This window comes from Glycine max, chromosome 4 (assembly GCF_000004515.6).
Source record: "Glycine max cultivar Williams 82 chromosome 4, Glycine_max_v4.0, whole genome shotgun sequence".
NCBI classification, from domain to species: domain Eukaryota; kingdom Viridiplantae; phylum Streptophyta; class Magnoliopsida; order Fabales; family Fabaceae; genus Glycine; species Glycine max.
In genome coordinates, this window is record NC_016091.4 from 31,686,844 (window position 1) to 31,705,949 (window position 19,106).

General features: G+C 39.7%; 1 protein-coding gene across 1 annotated transcript in view; it reads right to left on the reverse strand.

The window, feature by feature from the left end:
- The window catches only part of LOC100804891 (probable serine/threonine-protein kinase dyrk2), an 82,907-nt gene that overhangs the window by 47,870 nt on the left and 15,931 nt on the right, over positions 1-19,106 (reverse strand). The window contains exons 6-7 of the mRNA XM_041014651.1: positions 18,878-18,953; positions 17,610-17,644 (exon numbers count right to left, since the gene is read on the reverse strand). Coding sequence (XP_040870585.1) covers positions 17,610-17,644; positions 18,878-18,953 — 111 coding nt within the window. The remainder of the gene's footprint in view (positions 1-17,609; positions 17,645-18,877; positions 18,954-19,106) is intronic.

The window sequence follows — 19,106 nt, forward strand, 5'->3', positions numbered from 1 at the left end:
TTGCATAATTAAGTGAGGTTCCGTAACATTCCGTAAGTCAAAAAAGGGATGATTATGTAATCCACAAGGTTCCGTAACATTACGGAAAGAAAACGAGTATCGTTACGAAATTCGTAAGTTTCCGTAACTTTACGAAAAAAGAATCACCAAAAAAAAAGGCAAGGGGGTGTACTTAATAAAAATAGGGGTGCAAATAGCAACCAGGCCCACTTGGGCCCTACAGAAGATTCCTCCAGAAGGCGGTTGCTTCTGGAGGAAGCAACCTGGCTCGCCTAGGCGAGCTGGGCGGCAAGCATCTCCCCTATTTTGCTATAAATAGGGGAGGAAGTGAAGAAGAAAAGGGTTCAGCCCCTTAGGCACTTCTCTCTCTTTCGAATTTGCTTGGAAAAATTGTTTCCGTGAAGAAAATCTAAGCCGAGGCGCTTCCGAAATGTTTCCGTAACGTTTTCCGTGAAGAATTTTGCAAAGGTTTCAACCGTTCTTCGACGTTCTTCATTCGTTCTTCATCGTTCTTCGATCTTCAACGGGTAAGTACCTCGAACCAAGCTTTTCGATTCATTCTATGTACCCATGGTGGTCCACATTGTGTTTCGTGTATTTTTATTCTCGTTTCATTTACTTTTTATACCCCCTTTTGACGTGCTTAAGCCATTTTACTTAAGTCATTTCTCGCTTAACTTAAAAATAAAATAAATTTCCACCGATCGTTTGAATTGTATTATCCGTTAACTTCGGTTAAAATAAATTCCGACCGTTCGGTCGTGCCATAACCACGTTGGAAATCAAAAAGAGGTAAAAAATAATATAATAATCAAAAAAACATCTTTTTAGTAAAATAAAGCGGAAAATCAATCGGACGTTTTTTCTCTTTGGGATTTCTCATTCTTAATTGAATTGACTAATAACTAAAGTGAAACTGAGGCTAAAATCAACTCGCCTAGTCAAGCTCGTCCATAAAAATAGGTTTTGAATTTTATCATTTAAACTTCTTACTAAGTAAATGGATCATTTTCAAGGTCCAACGCCTTAAAATGATCACCTCTTAAGTAAAAAAAAAAAAGAAGAATCACTTGATAAGAAAGAACTACGTAGGTCTGATTTCCTCATCGCAATTGAGGAATACGTAGGAGCAAAGGGAAACACCCTCGTCGACCACAAAAAGAAAAAAATATAAAAAGCGTATAAAGGATATAAAAACATAAAAAAGGGAACATAAAAAATCAAAGTCATGTTTGCACATTCGATTAAAGGCTGCCGTCCCTTGGGACGGACGTGTGGGGTGTTAATACCTTCCCCGTGCGTAAATACAACTCCCGAACCTTTCACTTAAATGTTCGTAGATCGCGTCTTTTCCGGTTTTTCCGACGTTTTCCTCAAATAAACGTTGGTGGCGACTCCGCGCGTATTCCTTTCGTGGAACACGCATCCCGCGAGTCACGCGTCGCCCTCCCGCCGAAGGGTAGGTTGCGACACCTTGGAATGATGGGAAGATACCACAACACCTTCACTGGAGGGCCCTTCTTTGGGTTTTCATCAGAACTGCAGTCCTCATCATCCTTCACCTTGTACCATGACGCCCCACACCTAGGGCATTTGGACATTTCTTCCAATTCATGCCTATACAGTATGCAATCATTTAGGAAAGCATGAATCTTCTGATACTCCATTCCTATCGGACACAGTATCTTCTTGGTCTGATAGTAACTTTTAGGCAACGTGTTTCCCTCTGGAAGCAGCTCGTGCACTACTTGAAGCAATGAAGTAAAGCTTTTGTCACTCCACCCATATATGGCCTTTACATTAACCAGACTTAACACCGCTGACAATAGCATCAAGGAATTCTTGCACCCCGTATACAAAGGCTTCTTTGAATCACTCTGCAATCCTTCATACATAGGGGCATGTGCTTGCTGAAAAGACTCTTGTCCAAAGTCACGAATCATATCCTCCAAGCGATCTCCCATTTCTACATTAAACGGTTTAGATTGGGACCCACTCTACATGTCTGTCAATTCATCATGCCATATCCACGTCATGTAATTCTTCTTAATCCCATCACACAATAGATGCTCCCGTATGTCGTCCAGTATTTTTCATCTTCCGTTTAAACAATTGATGCAAGGACAATAATATTTTCCATCTTCATCCGGTCAACCTCTTTCTGAAGCAAATTGCCAGAACTGCTCGACGCCTTCCTCATATTCTGGGCTGATGCGACTTTCATTCATCCAACTTCGATCCATCTAAGTAATAACTCTGTGATACTCACAAAGTTATTCGATGCATGAAAATCTCACTCTTTTATTATAGGTGTGGCCCTATCCTATTCAGGAAGACCATCTTTTATGGTAGCTTCATACGTCTGGGTTAATTCTATTTTGTTAAATTTGACAAAATTTTAGCAACATTTCGCATTGGTCTCCAAGTACATGACATGAAATCGGTGAAATTAATTTCCTGATAATCAAGTATGCACTCAGAGAACAACTAGAAATGCATTGTACTGAAATTTCATCAAATTAAACAAAATAATGTTTACCTTAACGCATGAATCTACCATAAAAACATCAATCTCACCAAAGTGTCCAAATGGATAATTCAAGATTGAATACAATGATTAATGCAAACTGTCCGCAAGAATCATTGCATTCAATCTCAAACGGGAATCTAAGGTTCTCTCATCATGAACACAATTTGTATATCATATATCAGTTGTCTTTAATGGCAGTGAACAAGTAATAAAAACATTAATTGGTAACAAACATTTGTAAGTAGCATACACAGTAGTGAGGACAATCATACAATGTGAATAACTGGAACAGTTTCAAAATTTGACTTTTATAAGAGAAGTAACTACAGTTTTATTGCCAAGCCGCCTCATTCCTTAATTTTTCAACAATGTGATTTAATACTATTGTTATACTTGTGATTTAGTTCTCTTGGAAACCTTGAGAAGGACCAGAGAAGTATTATGCTAGGTTCTAGAAACAACTAGGTAAGTGTTTTACCACCGGGGGATCCACTTCTTTTGAGGGGGTGGCCACGTCTGCGGGCTCTTGGATCATGGGTGCTTTCCCCTTAGAGGGCAATTCCACCGAGTAAGGGGGAGCGAACACCCGGCCACTGCGGGTTACGCCACTAAGGCCGGTAATGTTGGTCACCTTGGCTGACAAGGAGTCAACCTCGGTTGCAGCTCTTTCTCCAAAAGCGGGAGGGGTATACTTCCATGGAACGGCCTTATTGCTTTGATAGGAAAACGGCGTTGGCTTGGGTGCTGTTGGGGGGTACTTGGACCTGGAGCTGGTCACATTCCTAGTGAAACATATTACTAGGGCTTTGGGGGTTGGGGGAACCTTCCTTTCTTCCGACTGCATGCAAATTTGCGATTCTTCCCTATCTCCTTCGGACACTTCGAGTTGTCCCCAGTCCATGAGTCGTTGAAGTAACTCTTCCACCGCGGGGCAGGTTTCCATGTCGTGTGATTCCCCGAGGTTGATGCAATCCTACCCCCCAAGGGTATTGGATAGAAGACTCCAAGAGGCTTCGACTAGAGCTACTAAAGAAGGCCCTAGGGTTCTCATGAACCTTAGGGTAGATTTTTTAGCCCATGGGTCAAGGTTGGATCCATTCTTCTTTGTAAATGTTAGAGTTGGTTTTTCCTTCTTTTGGGCCTTGTATTTTGGCCATTCTAGTAGTATAGGGTTTTAGCCTTGTATTTCAGGGCATTTTGAGTAGTCTTTGTAATAGGGACTTTTTTTTATATTTTCATGTATTTTGGCATGGGGGTGAGCTTAGCTATTATAGGGTGTGTGTGTAGCTAAGCTCTAGCTTCTTTAGGAATCTTCTCAAGGAAGCTTCTCAAGGAGGTGAACTTAGTTATTAGAGGGGTGTGTGTAGCTAAGCTCTAGCTTCTCAAGGAAGTTTTCTCAAAGAAGCTTCTCAAGGAAGTTTTCTCAAGAAAGCTTCTCAAGGAAGCTACCTAGTCTATAAATAGAAGCATGTGTAACACTTGTTGTAACTTTGATGAATGAGAGTCTTGTGAGACACAACTCAAAGTTCAACTTCTCTCCTTTTTTCTTCCTTCAATTTCGTGCTCCCCCCTCTCTCTTTATCTCCCTCTTTCTTTTCCTCCCTTGAAGCATCCTCTCCAAGCTTCTTATCCAAGGCTCATCTTGGTGGTGAAGCTCCTTCTTCCATGGCTTATTCCTTAATGGATGGCGCCTCCTCTCACCTCTTTTCCTTTGTCTTCCGCTGCATCTCCATGGTGAAAAATCACCATTAAAGGACCTCATTGAAGCTCAAAGATCCAGCCTCCATAGAAGCTCCACAAGCAAGCTTCCATCAGTGGTGAAACAGGCATTCGTCACTTTTGCCTCCGCCATAAGAAACCATGCATGTTGCCTGCAACGACTGGTAAATGAATCATCTAGACGTAGCCACATCTTCTAATCTCTTTGCCCCTGACGGCGTATCCTTTTCGATGGTGTTTACGCTAGCCCCTCCATGATTGGCTAGCGGATTGGTTTTAATGTTGGGGCCCTCCTCTTGGAATGATAGCCAGCCGGCATTTATCAGGTGTTACACCTTATACTTGAATGGCAGGCAAGAGTCAATGTTGTGTCCGGGGGATCCACTATGGTATGCGCATGTGGCATTCGAGTTGTACCACTTGGGGTATGGTGGCTGGAAGACCTTCCCGGGTATGGCCACCACCAAATGATTTTCCAATGATGAGGGCCACAACTCGGAATATGCCATGGGAATAGGAGAGAACTCGTCTTTCGGGGGGCGTCGTGCATTGTTATAGCTCGCGCCAGGAGTTGTATTATTGGCTGGCCGGGGAGTGGCTGGAGCTGTGTCTTGGGCAGGCATTTTTTCTGTTGCGGGAGACCCTTCCACTTAAGTTGGGAGGGAACTTTCGGCTCGGATCGAAAAGTTCGGGTGGTTGTGTTGGTATGAGTTTTGGGCATTTTGGGGCGCTTTCATCCATGTTGGGGCGGTGGTGACCGCGTGGGTATCTCCTTCCTTTTTTCGTGTGCCCACCACTGGGGCTCTTCTATTAATGCTGGGGGCAACGTTGGAGGCATATTCAAACTTTTCTTTTCTCAGTCCGGACTCGATTCTTTCTCCGGTGAAGATGAGGTCTGCAAAGTTAGCCGGCATATATCCTATCAGCTTCTCGTAGTAGAATGTGGGATACGTATCTACCATAATCGTGATCATTTCCCTTTCAGTCATAGGCGGGACGACTTGCGCTACTAGGTCTCTCCACCTTTGAGCATATTCTTTAATGGACTCATGTTCCCACTTGGTCATGCTCTGAAGTTGGTTCCGATCAGGAGCCATATCCGGGTTGTATTGGTATTGCCTAATGAAGGCAGTTGCCTAGTCTTTCCATGACCGGATCTGAGAAGCTTCCAGATTGGTGTACCACGCCACTACTGCTCCGGCTAAGCTGTCTTGAAAGAAGTGCATTAACAGCTTTTCATCCGTAGAGTATGCCCCCATCCTTCGACAATACATCCGATGATGACCTTTTGGACACATCGTCCCTTTGTATTTATCAAAATCTGGTACTTTAAACTTGGGAGGGATGATGATGTCAGGTACCAGACACAGATCCGCTAAATCCAAGAATGGATAGTTGTCGAGGCCTTTTACCGCTCTCAGGCTCTCTTCAAGTAGATCAATCTTTCCCTTGTCTTTTGCAAAGGGAACGAGTTCCTTAACGGGTGCAGATGGAGACGGGATGTGGTGGACTATGTTTGGTTGGGGCAACTCATGGGGGGCTGGTTCCTTGAGGGGAAGTAGAGGGCCTAAATGGGCATCTCCTCCATCATCTTCTTGTAGAGGATAGTCGGCATGAGGAGGGAGCTGCCCCTCGAAGGTAGGGGCTTGGCTCAAATTGTCTGGAGCGGTACGGGGAGTGAAGTCTAGAGGCAAACCATAAGGGTAGGCTTGAGGATTATACCTCCGATTGAAACCCGTCGCGTTTTTATCTCGGCCCAAGTTTATTGCGGGTTGTAGCACCGGTTCCGCTTCCCTAGTTGTATTGGAAGCGTCTGTTGTAGCATTATCTTCTATATTTTTTTGAATCTTTAGCATGGCCTCCGTGATAGAAGCCATCTGATCTTTTAAGGTCGATAGGTCGGCCTTCATCTGTTCTTGCACTCCCTCTTCGTTATCCATCTTACTTCTGGATCGGGTGTTATAGGGGTCCCTTTGCACTTTTTTAGTTATGGTGAGTTCCCTAAAGAAACAAACAGTGGTGAGTATGCCACCAAAACATGAATATGCTAATGAATGATCAGAGCACTTAGATCCACCTCAAGGCTTTTTTAGACAACGTGATGAGTTTCAAAACTTCTCTTTTTATAAAAAAGGAACAAAAGCTTTTATCTAGCCAAGATCATACACAAGTGTTACAACAGAACCTAACAGTTTCTAATTATATGGGCCATTAAATCTATCATGTGTTGACAGTAATTGATTAGCCTGTGAATTTCCTCTAGGGCTGAACACACTTCAGCGATGGCCTTTGCTTTGGCTAGTAGTCGCGGGAGGTCTTGACTTCCATTTAAGGTCAAGGCGAACCTATCCATCCACATGGTCACTTCTTGATGCAATGCATCAATCACCCTCCCTCTTGCTTCCTTCTCGGCATATGCTTGTGCGAAGTCCTCTACTAGTTTTTGTTCATGGGTTAAAGACTGGTTTAACTCTTCTTTGTACTGCCCTATTATAGCTAGCATGCTTTGCTCCATGGCTTCTAAGTGTTGGGCCAAACTCCTCTTGGATCTTGAACAAGCCGCAAACTCCTCCTTTAAGACCATGCCATGCACTCGCGACCGATCTCTTTCCTCTCTCTGGAGCTTGAGTTCATTGTTGCTGCCCCACAAAGCTCCTCGAAATTTATCTCGGCCATGCTCTTCCTTGCGAGCCCTCTTGGTTTCTCATTCGAGGGCTCTTGCGGTAGCCGCATTTTCCTCTCGTAATTCGGCACACTCTTTCCGGATGTCTGTAGCAACTAACTTGAATTTGTCTTTGGCGAGTCTTGCCTTTCCTAGCTTTGATTTTAGAGCTTGGACTTCTTCATCCTCTTCCGGAGTTTCGAAGTTCTCCTCGTTGAAAATTTTCAACTTGGAGAGCCAATCTAACCCTCGTGTATGAACTCTTAGCCATTCCTGTTAACCACCAATGATGCCATTACGGATGCCCCTAAGTTCTTTATCTTTCCTTAACGGGCTTTCCCACGCCTTGTGGACTCTTTGTACAATCTTGAGACTTTGCGTGCCGAAATCTCTCACAAGGAAAGGCGAGAGGCTCTCTTCCGTCGGTGCTCCCCTCATGGGGTACCCTAACTGTCTTATGGCAAGTGCGGGATTATAGTTAATACAACCCCTCATCCCTATCAACGGAACGTTTGGGTAGTCCCCACATGAGAAGAGAACTCCCTCCTTTCCTTCCTTCCATCGAGGAAACCAGTTGATTGTGCTACCTCCAATCCCAGCCAAGTATTGGTCCCAATCTACTCTTCTCTTTTCGACTCACGAACGATAACTTTGAAGCGGACACGGGTGCCTTATGTCTTGTGGGAATAGGTGCGAAACCAACCACACACAAAGAGCGGGTAAGCAGCAGACAATTCGTGCGCTATTCTTCTCGCACCTTCGGTCAAATGTATCAAATAAGTCCGCCAAGATAGCTACCACCGGGCTCTCCTTGCTATGGTGATATGCAAGGAAAGCATCAATTGCGGCTAGGTCCACCAAACTGTCCACGTTTGGAAAGAGAACAACCCCAAAGATTAGCAAAGCTAGTATATCCGCAAATGGGACCCACTCTTCTTGACTCGCCATATCCCTTGCCTTGCCTTCCAAGTATTTCCGTGGTAGGCCCACTACGCCGTTTCAAGTTTGCTTCATACGATCCAACTCTCTCGCCGAATCTCCGACCACAGCTGCAATCTTTCTCAAGAAGGGAAGAAACCCGGAGAAAAGATACGGTTTTCTTCCCCCAAGAGGGCATCCTAATATCTCCTCAAATTCTTCAACAGTCGGTACTATTTGGAAGTCCCCAAACGTGAAGCATCTCAACGGCTGGTCATAGTATTGGGCGAGGGATACAATGGCTTCTGTAAATACCTCTGTTGTGGTCAAATCTAAAATCTTTCCGTACACTTTGCGGAAGGCTTGCCTTTGGAGGGGTCCCATCAACCGTCCCAACTCCTTAAGGCCGGTGACATCTAGGCCCTTAATCTTGACTTGATAGAATCTTTTTCCATTTTGATTTGTCCCCATCATTTACCTAAAAAGGGGTGAATCAAGGCTCCGATATGAATGATGCAATGCGCATGCATGAAATGAAAAGAAAAACAAGTGGTAATTTACATATACGAGACCGAAAAAGATCTTTTTAATACTACGTTCTAGGCATTGCGGCACCCCAACGTATGTATTAAAAAGTGATGCACTACTCTAGAGAGACAAAATATCACAAGCTATACAGCAAAACTATAATTTATGTGCTATTCGCAGAAGAATGCATGAGAACAAATGGCACAGAGCGTGTTTGCTCCATGCCCCTATTTGGGGACCTATAGGATAATATCTAGGGGTCTCTAATAACTACTCCCAACGATCAATATCTCACATGGCTATTTTCTAGAGGTATCATCACTCAAGATAATAATATTGTGGCGGTATGGAATACTAGTGACAACATATTATAAAGAGAGAAAGCTCTAGACGAGGTTTCACTATTATCAAGCAAGTCGGAGACCTAGCATGACCATAGATTCACCTCCAATCCTTAAATTCCCATGGACCCAGGTATAGGGCCCCTTTTTTTACTCAAACCCGTGGGTGCTTAGAATGCAGTGTAAAAATGTGGAAAAGACAACATTTATTATATTTACACAATTCAAAAAAATGCACACACAAAGTTTCACAATTCCACAATTTCCTAAAATAGGCCTAACTCACAAAAATAGTCCCCAGTGGAGTCGCCAACTGTCGTAACCTACCCTTTTTTGGGCGAGCGAGGCGAGACTCACGGGTGCGTCTTCCAAAGGAGGAAAATGCGTGGAGTCGCCACCAACGTTTATTTGTGGAAAACGTCAGAAAAACCGAAGGAAACCGGTCATACAAAATATTTCAGATTCGGGAGTTGTATTTACGTTTGAGGAAGGTATTAGCACCTCTCACGTTTGTCCCAAAGGACAACAACCTTAATTTTAGAATTGTGTGAAATTGTGTACCTAAAATTTTATTTCTTTTTTATTTTTGAGGTCGACAAAAGCGGGACTCTTGCTCCTACGTACCCTCCATCGAAGAGGAAATCAGACCTACGTAGTTCTTTCTAAAAGGCGAATCAAGCTATTCTTTTTACTTGGAAGGAGGTCCTTTTAAGGCGTTGGACCTTAAAATGACCCATTTTTACTTTGTGAGAAAAACTGAGGTATTGAACCTTAAAATCCTTTTTAGTGATTTTTACGGACGGGCTTGACTTTGCGATTTGATTTTAGCCTTAGTTTCACTTTAGGTATTAGTCAATTCAATTAAGAAAGAGAAATCCCAAAGAGAAACGTCCGATTGATTTTTTTGGTTTATTTTACTAAAAGATATTTTTGATTATTATATTATTATTTTACCTCTTTTTGGTTTCCAATGTGGTTACAGCATGACTGAACGGTCGGATTCCATTTTAACAGAAATTAACGGATATTACAAATCAAATGATCGGTGGAAATTTATTTTATTTTTTGATTAGGCGAGAAAATGACTTAAGTAAATGATTAAAGCACGTCAAAAGGGGGTACGGAAAGTAAATGAAACGAGAATAAAAATACGCGAAACAAATGGGGACCACCACGGGTACATAGAATGAATTAAAAAGTTCAATTTCGGGAACTTACCGGTTGAAGACCGAAGAACGACGAAGATCGAACGACGAACGACGAAGAACGGTTGAAAATCTTCGTAAAATCACCCACGGAAACGTTACGGAAGCGTCTCGGCTTGGATTTTCTTCACGGAACAATTTTCCCCACTAATTTTAAGTGATTACGAAATGCCAAGAGGGCTGAACCCTTTTCTTCTTCACTCCTCCCTCTATTTATAGGAAAATAGGGGAGGAGCTTGCCACCCAGCTCGCCCAGGCGACCCAGGTTGCTTCCTCCAGAAGCAACCGCCTTCTAGAGGAAAAATCTGGAAGGCCCAAGTGGGCCTGGTTGCTATTTGCACCCCCTTTTTTACTAAATACACCCCCCTTTGCTTTTTTTGGTGATTCTTTTTCCGTAACGTTACGAAACTTTACGAATTTCGTAACGATACTTTTTTTCTTTCTGTAAGGTTACGAAACCTTACGGGTCATTTAATTACTCCTTTTTTAGCTTACGAAATGTTACGAAAACTCACGGATTGCGTAACAATACTTCCTTTTGATTTCCGGCATGTTACGGAATTTCACGGATCGCGTAACAATGCTTCCTTTTGATTTCCGGCATGTCTCGGAACTTCACGTATTGTGCAACAAAGGGTGCCAAGTACCTCGAAGCGGTCAAACAAAAGTTACATGCCATGAAACAATGGTCCCCGGACAAAATTAGGGTATGACAGGTAGGATTGCATCATTCCCTTCCCCTTGAAAAGGATTTGACCTCAAATCCATAGGTTCTTGAAACTCGGGGATTTTTTCCTCAACACCTATAAAAAGAATAAAAACATATGTATTAGTGATGTTGGGTATGTTAGAGTAGGGTAAGGACTGAAAACCCCTTTCCTGACCATCTTTCCATGAGAGAACATAGTTCCTCACCAACTCAATGAGTGGTGCTACAAGTATAGAAAAATATGGGACAAACCTTGTGTAAAAGTTTGTTAAGTCATTGAAGCCCCAAATTTCCCTTATACATGGTGGACTAGGCCACTCAGGAATGACCTTTATTCTCTTAGGGGCCATGGGAAGCCCTTGATCACTATTTAAAAAGTTAAGGAAAGTAATGGAATAAAACATACCTTTTTCTTTATTTTCATGTTGATTATTCCTACAAAATATTATGACAAACCTAAGGTGTCCCATATGAGCACCTAAGGTATTGAAACAAAAAATAAGAACAAACCTACCTAATGAGTCCCTATGTACACAAATCATGAAGATGTTGGGTGCATGAGTGATTTTACAAAAGAGGGTTGCACCACTCAACACATTCATCATACCACCTATCATAGGGATTTGGTGCCTCATAATACTTATTATGGGCACCAACAAAGCACAAGGATTTAAGCTCTTATGAACCAAACCCTCATCCAATAACTCCTTTACTTGAGGAATAACCTCAAGCTGAAGAGGTATGGCGGTGCTAAGGGATGTTTCCCTTGATAGGATAAGGTAGAAAGATTTTTTAAGAAGAAGTGCTCTTTTGATATCACATTTTGCTGTAAAATGATTTTCCTTCTTAACAATCTTCTTCGAGGAATCCTTTTCCTCTTTTTCCTTCCCATTGGCCTTTGAAGACAAGGCCTTACTATCCTTCTTTTTCTCTTAGTTTTCTAGTTTTTCTTCCTCATCCCTCTTATCTTTCATAGTTAGTTGATCCTTGGCCACCTGTGAAGGTGTTTGAGGATGCAACACAAATTTAGTGCCAAGATGGGTAATGGTAATCTCATTAGTTAGGCCATTGTAAATGATCTTCCTATCAAATTGCCATGGCCTTCCTAAAAGAACATGCCCTACCTCCATGGGAACTATATCACAATTAACTTCATCCTTATATGTCCCAATGAAGAAAGGTACCTTCACTTGTTGGTTAACTATCATTTCCCCTTGTTCATTGAGCCATTGAAGTTTATAAGGTTTTGGGTGAGGAATGATAGTGAGGTTCAACTTGGAAACTAATCTTGTGCTACAACAATTGCAACAAGATCCACCATCCACAATGAGAGAACAAGTTTTATCTAAAATTTTTCTTCTTGTATGAAAGATGTTCTTTCTTTGGGATTGAGATAGATCACAAGATTGACCTCCAAGGAGCCTTCTAACCATTAAGAGGTCACCTTCTTCATGGGGGTAGACTTCCTCCCTAGACTCTTCACCCCTTACTTCATCTTCACTTCCACTAGAGGAAGGGCAAGAAGTAGTCTCCTTTTAACTACTATAAATGTCTTGACCCCTCATGATCATGGTTTTCTTTGTGGGGCATTGAGAGGCAATGTGACCTCTCCCAAGACATTTGAAGCATTTAATGTTGTAAGTCCTTTCTTAGGAACTAGTCTTAGAGGTGTATTTCTCTATGGTCTTACCCTTATCTTCCTTGGGTTTTGAAGGTGCAGCCCCCAAAATTCCTTGGGCTTGGTCCTTCCTTGGATAAGAGTGAGAGCCATAAGATTTTGAAGAAGGCTTTCTTTCAAGTTGTTTCTCCACTCTTATACAAAGTTGGACTAGCTCATCTAGGTCCCTATATGGAAGGAGTTCAACCTTGTCCTTCACTTCCATATTAAGCCCACTAAGGAACCTAGCTATGCTTGTTCTTTCCTCCTCCCTAAGTCCAGCTCTTAAAAAGAGTAGTTCCATTTGTTGTCTATATTCTTCAACACTCATACTCCCTTGTCTAAGCCTTTGGAGCTTGTCCATAAGCTCCCTTTCATAGTAGGAGGGAATGTGCCTCTTCCTAAGGGCACTCTTAAGATCATTCCAATACTCTACTGGAGGATCCCCATGAATCCTTCGTTCTTTAACAAGGGAAGTCCACCAATAGAAGGCATACCCTTGAAAGCTAAGGGTAGCCAATGGAACTTTTCTCTCTTCGCTAATATGATGGCAAGAAAAGAGTTGTTCAACCTTCATTTCTCAATCTAAGTAGGCCTCAACATTATCTTTTCCATGGAAATATGGGAGGCTAATGTTAACCTCTTGAGGCCTTCTATCCTTTTCTATTCTTTGGGAGTGATATTTAGTATGTGAACTATGGTGCCCTCTATAATAGTCGCTAAGTTCTTCACTTAAACTCTTGCAAGAGTCATGACTACTATATGAGGCATGTTTTTTATTTTTTTCATTTCTTTCATTATTTTTCTTCTTTCTTCCTCTCTTATTTTCTCTCTTTCATCTTGACTTATTTCTTCCACTCTTTTTTTACCTTTTAATTTTCTCTTTTGTTTTTCTTTCCACAACTTAAGGGATCTCAACTCATCTAATATCTTATACAAGGGGTCCTTAGGAGTAGAACCCTCACCATTAACACTAGATGAAGAATGAAGACTCATGTTGGTTCTTAAGTTATGGTTCTTTCTTGTTGGGGGTTTGAAAAAAAAAAGGTAAAAGAAACTATGGTTGAAACTAGCCAAAATAAACACTAAAAGAGGTGAGAAAGATAAGGTGAAAACTAATTGGTAAAAAGGCAAGCTATCTAGGCGGTTTGACAATGGAGGGTAAAGGAAATAAGCTATGAAAGTAAGCAAGAAATTAAAGTGCAAGAAATGCAAACTAGGCGGATCCTAAGAGTGTCTGGATGACCTCATTTAAGGCTTCCAACAAAACACTCCCTATCCTAAGGGGAAATTGCCTAAAGTTATTACACACAAATGGAAGTTGGGTGACCTATTGGAGGCTCCCAACTTACTTCCAATGAAAGGCCTTTTTGTTACAAAATTTGAAAGCAAAGCAAATTGCCAATTATAAAATTACAAAAAAAAAAGTCCTCAATTGTGGTGGCTATTCTCTCTTTGGTGTTTCACTCAATTTGGAGTGCTTCTTAGTCCAATAGCTCTTAAGGTGGTTGGCCCATTGCTTCTTGACTCAAATTCTTCAAGGTATGGCACCAATCCTCCTTTCCAATTCCCTATATGGTAACTCACAAGCAAGGAAACAAAGAGACAAGCAATAACCAAAGACCAAAAAAATGAAATGAAAGCTAAACCAATAGAGTTTTAACAAGACAAATTTTCAAGGATTATTCAACAATTAAAGCAATGAAAAGCACACAAAACCAAGCTAGGACTCAAAGAGAAACCTGAATGGCTTTAGAGTAGAGTAGAAAAACTAAAAAAAAAGACTCAAGAAACCTCTAGTTTTGGCACTTGTTTTCACAATAATTTTCAATTGAAATTTAAGAACTAGGATTGGTATAAAATAGGCACCAATTATAGAACAAATTTTGAGTCAAAACAACAAGCACACTTCCCTTTCACTTTTTTTTTCCCTGGACACTGATTTTTCAGCCAACTTGTGTGATTTTTCTTATTTTTTTCCTTTAATCCAAATCTTTGTGTTATTTTTTCATAATTTTTGTTCAGATGTCTAGAAAATTCAGTAAAAATTTCACCTCAAAAAACATAGTGACCAATTCCCAGTAATTTATACAAGTTCGTATGTTTAAGCTGCCAGCACCAGCGATTTCAACCTAGAAATCAAGAGTAGTGTTTATGTTGCTTAAGGCTTGGATAGTTACAATTTGTGTTTGATTATGCTCAATTATCTTGAATAACACAATTCAAGAGAGCTTAAGACTTATTTTGATTCACAAATCCAGCCACAACTCAGCACCACAACTCAACTTCATCATAGGAATCGTGTAGGAAACTTAGAAAACAAAAAAAAAAGTTCAACAAGAAGACTACTTCTAGGAATTGATTTAGAACATGTTATGAACTAAATAACATGCATGAATTAGACTCAAAATTCAAAATATAGGCTAAGAATGACAAGAATACATGAACAAATGTATCTAGAATTCAATAAACAAAATAAAATTCAACACAAACTTAGAACATAATGTGACAATTACTATGACTAAACATGACTCTAAGACAACATGGATTAAGTGATTTACACTTAGATTTTTGTGTTTTTTTTTTCTAATCAATATTTTGGAAGAAAATTTAGATCTATAGATTCAGCACAAGAATATTATGAATGAAAAATCATAGAACCTAAAATCAACACAAAAACATGATCCAAGAGTAGATCTACAAAATTTGAACCATAGAAATGCAAGAACAAGTGTATATCTAAGATTTAATCGGTTTATTTTTTATTTTTTTTTTGAATCTACTCTAAACAGCACCAAACCACAAGACAATGGAGAATATACATGGAGAATAAGATGAAGAACAAGGAATTAAAGAGAATTCACCGAACAAAAAGATAGAGGAAGCAAAAGAACATTACCTAGATGAAGATGCTCTTGATACCACATGGTGTAAGCTCCATTGGAGCTTGTAGGCCTAGGATCTTCTTCATCAAAGGATTCCTTTGCTTCTTGGAAGATGAATGACAGCAGAATGGAGAAGGAAGAGAGAGAGGAGATGCCACTTCAAGGAGAAGATGAGTCTAGAAGAAGCTCACCACCGTAGGAGGCCATGGATAAGAGCTTGGAGGAAGAAGGAGATGAATGAAGGGAGAGGAAGAGAAGAGCACTGAATTTTGTGCTCTAAAAGAGGTCTGAAATATGAAATTTAATTTTCAAAATCAAAGTTCGAAAAATGCACACACATGACCTCTATTTATAGCCTAAGTGTCACACAAAATTGGAGGGAAATTTGAATTTCTATTCAAATTTCACTTGAATTTGAAATTGAATTTGTGGAGCCAAATTTTTTGCCAAAATTTCACTAATTATTATTAGTAAATTTTTAGCTATGGTTCAGCCCACTAATCCAAGATCAAGTCCAAGATTTTCCACTACGTGTGCTTAGGTGTCATGAGGGATGTAAAGCATGAAGGACATGCACAAAGTGTGACTATATGATGTGGCAATGGGGTGTAGCAAGCAAATGCTCACCTTCCCCTCTAAAATTTAATTGGATTGGGCTTCTCCCAATTCAATTAAATTTATTTCTCAACACACACATCAATTATTCACTTAATGCATGTGAAATTACAAAATTATCCCTAATACAAAAACTAGTCTAGGTGCCCTAAAATACAAGGAGTGAAAAATCCTACATTTCTAGGGTAGCCTAGCTACATTATGGAGTCCTAAATACAAGACCCAAAATAATAAAATCCTAATCTAATATGTACAAAGATAAGTGAGCTCATACTTAGCCCATAGACCCAAAATCTACCCTAAGGCTCATGAGAACCTTAGGGCTTTCTCTTGCATCTCTGGCCCAATCTTCTTGAAGTCTTCTATCCAATGCCCTCGGGGGGTAGGATTGCATCTTTCGGAGCAAGACATAAAAGTAAATAGAGCTTGATAGAACTTCATGGTGAAAATGAAATTTCAAATGCATAGAAAGTTTATAAATTTAAAAGAAATGAGAAGGAACAGAAAGCACTAGAATTTGGAGTGCTGGCTATGATATCAGGCTGTTGTGAAAATGACAACTACATGGATGCCCTACAATTTTTCAGCCAAAAAGAATATGCTATTATTTGGGGTGTTGTTCTTGCAACCTGCAGACTTCACAAAAAATTCATTAAAATAATGGCAAGCAAAAGCAAAACTTACCAAGACACAGCAGACACAACAGACACAAGAAGAGGAGCAAAGAGTGCTTTGGTGTCAATGGTTGCAACAAAAGCAACGTCACAACAGACACGGCAGACATGAAGCAAGAAAACTTACCAGAGCACGACGATGGCAGTGAAGAGGGTGGCTTTGCGACCAGAGCACGACCAGGTGGCTTTGCGAGACTCTACGTGGTGGGTTAAGGACAATGGCATGTGAAGAGGGTGGCTTTGCGAGACTCAGCTTGGGGGGCCAGGGGCAATGGTAGTGACGAAGGTAGGTTAGCGAGACTGAGCGCGGGCAGTGAAAAGAGATTCTAGTTTAATTTTAATAAAAACACAACGTCGATTTTCTAAAAAAACCGATGTTAACTTATCCTAGTTAACATCGGTTTTTTTGTAAAAACCGATGTTAACATGACCTAGGTAAAATCGATTTTGTCAAAACCGATGCAAACAAGATATGTTAACATCAGTTTTTCAAAAAATTGATGTTAACGAGGCTATGTTAACATCGGTTTTGACAAAACTGATGTTAATAAACTCGTCTTATTTACAAGTATGTCACCGCATTTGTGTTAACATCAGTTTTGTCCAAAACCGATGCTAATCTAGCGATGTTAAATGTATAATTTCTAGTAGTGTAGTAACCATAATTAAATTAATTATTAATAACCTAGTACCTTTAAATTTAATTAAAGCTTAACTCACCCATTTTTTGATTGATGCACCCCATAATTTTGGATATCCCCAAAATACTGTATTTGTTTTAATTACTTACCTTGAAAACTTTCTCCCAACTCCTTCCTTCACATCTTGACTCCTTTACACCCCATGACCTATGACCACCACCTTTTCATTTTAGTAGTTCTTGACTTTGACTCACGACCACCACCTTGTCATTTTGGTTATCCTTTTGCCTCCATTGTTTGTGTTTTTACTTCCACAAAGGTTTTACTTCAAGGTATACAAGATGTCAATGAGGATTTGAGGTTATCTTTGTCATCATTGTTGCTCTGTCATCTTGCAAGTTCTTTTTTTTTATTACATAATTACGGATTAAGCAATCCGTAATAATATTCATTATAAATTACTAAATCCTTAATTGTACAAATATAAATATGGATCAATCAATCCATAATTACTTATATAATTACCAATTCAGCTATCCGTAATGTGTATTCTCTTACAGCTACACAACAAATACAATACACCCAAGTAGATGGAATAGGTACGCTCTAGCAGCCTGTGTCCATTGCTTCTCGTCACCCTTCTGTGCATAGACATCACGTAAAATGCCACCTCTCAACCAATGCAGCCAACAATCCTTTATCTGTGGTTTCACAGTTAGTATTAATCTATGGAAATAAGTCAGAATCCTTGACCACGACCTTTTTTTGCTCGAGTGGGGGGCCCAATAATGCCAAGTTACGTCTGTGTGATACAACTTTCAACTCACCTTGATGCTACAAGTATATAAAATTGATAAATAATTAAAAATAACGAATCAGTATATATAACATGTATTATATATCAAAATAAATTATGTCTAATTCTATACCAACACAACTAGAAATACGACTTTTTAAGTCGGTTAAATAGTGCTTTTAACGACGATTTTTAACCGTCGTAATAGCTGCCGTTGTAAAAGGCAGAAATATTTTAAAGACTGTTCTATTAACCGTCGTTGTAAATATGACTTTTTACGACGATTGATGATGAACCGTCGTTGTATGTTTGTGCTTTTTACGACGATTGATGATAAACCGTCATTGTATGTCCGTGATTTTCGTCTTCGTATGTGACATGCAAAAATGGCTTTTTACGCCGATTGTGAAATAACCGGCGTAGTAAGTACAATATACTAAGACGGTTGTACAATAACCGTCATAGTATTGCCAATTTTTTTTAACTTTTTTACGCCGGTGTGAAATAACCGGTGTAGTAAGTGCAATATACTAAGACGGTTATACAATAACCGTCGTAGTATTGGTTTTTTTTTTGTATATTTCCTTTTTTTCTTTTTTTTTAATTTGATGGGAACCAAAACTATAGCAGACTCAATTGGGATTAGGCCAAGTTATATGCAAACACACTTGTAAAAATCAACTTCTTCAAGCATAGACTAACAAATGAAAATGATGCAAGAAATTAATAAGTCTGTCAAAGCAAATTTATACTAGATTTTCATTCTAAAAGAAATGATCATATTAAATATTTTTAAAAATAAATTAAATTAAACATTTTATTAAAAGAATGATCAAATAAATAAATAAAAGGACAAATTAGTAATTTAGTCAAATAATAATAGTAATAACAATAAATGGGGATGATCTATTTAACAGAAATCCTGTTATGGATGAATTTCTACAGTCCACAAAAAGTTAAAAAAACGTTCATATCAACGACACTCATAATATGCTACATCTCCATATCAATAGAACCAACATTCCAATCATGCGTGCTAGAATCATCACAACTGCATCATTTGGAAATAGTACCTGCAGAAGACATAAGAATTCAGCATGAGTAAATATCAAAAAATTCTTTGAAATTATGTTTATTCCTCAATTATATTAGCTTACCAAAACGAAAACCTGATTAAACTATATGAAAAAAAATAAATTTCATGCTCATGTTAAAGCCATAGAAAA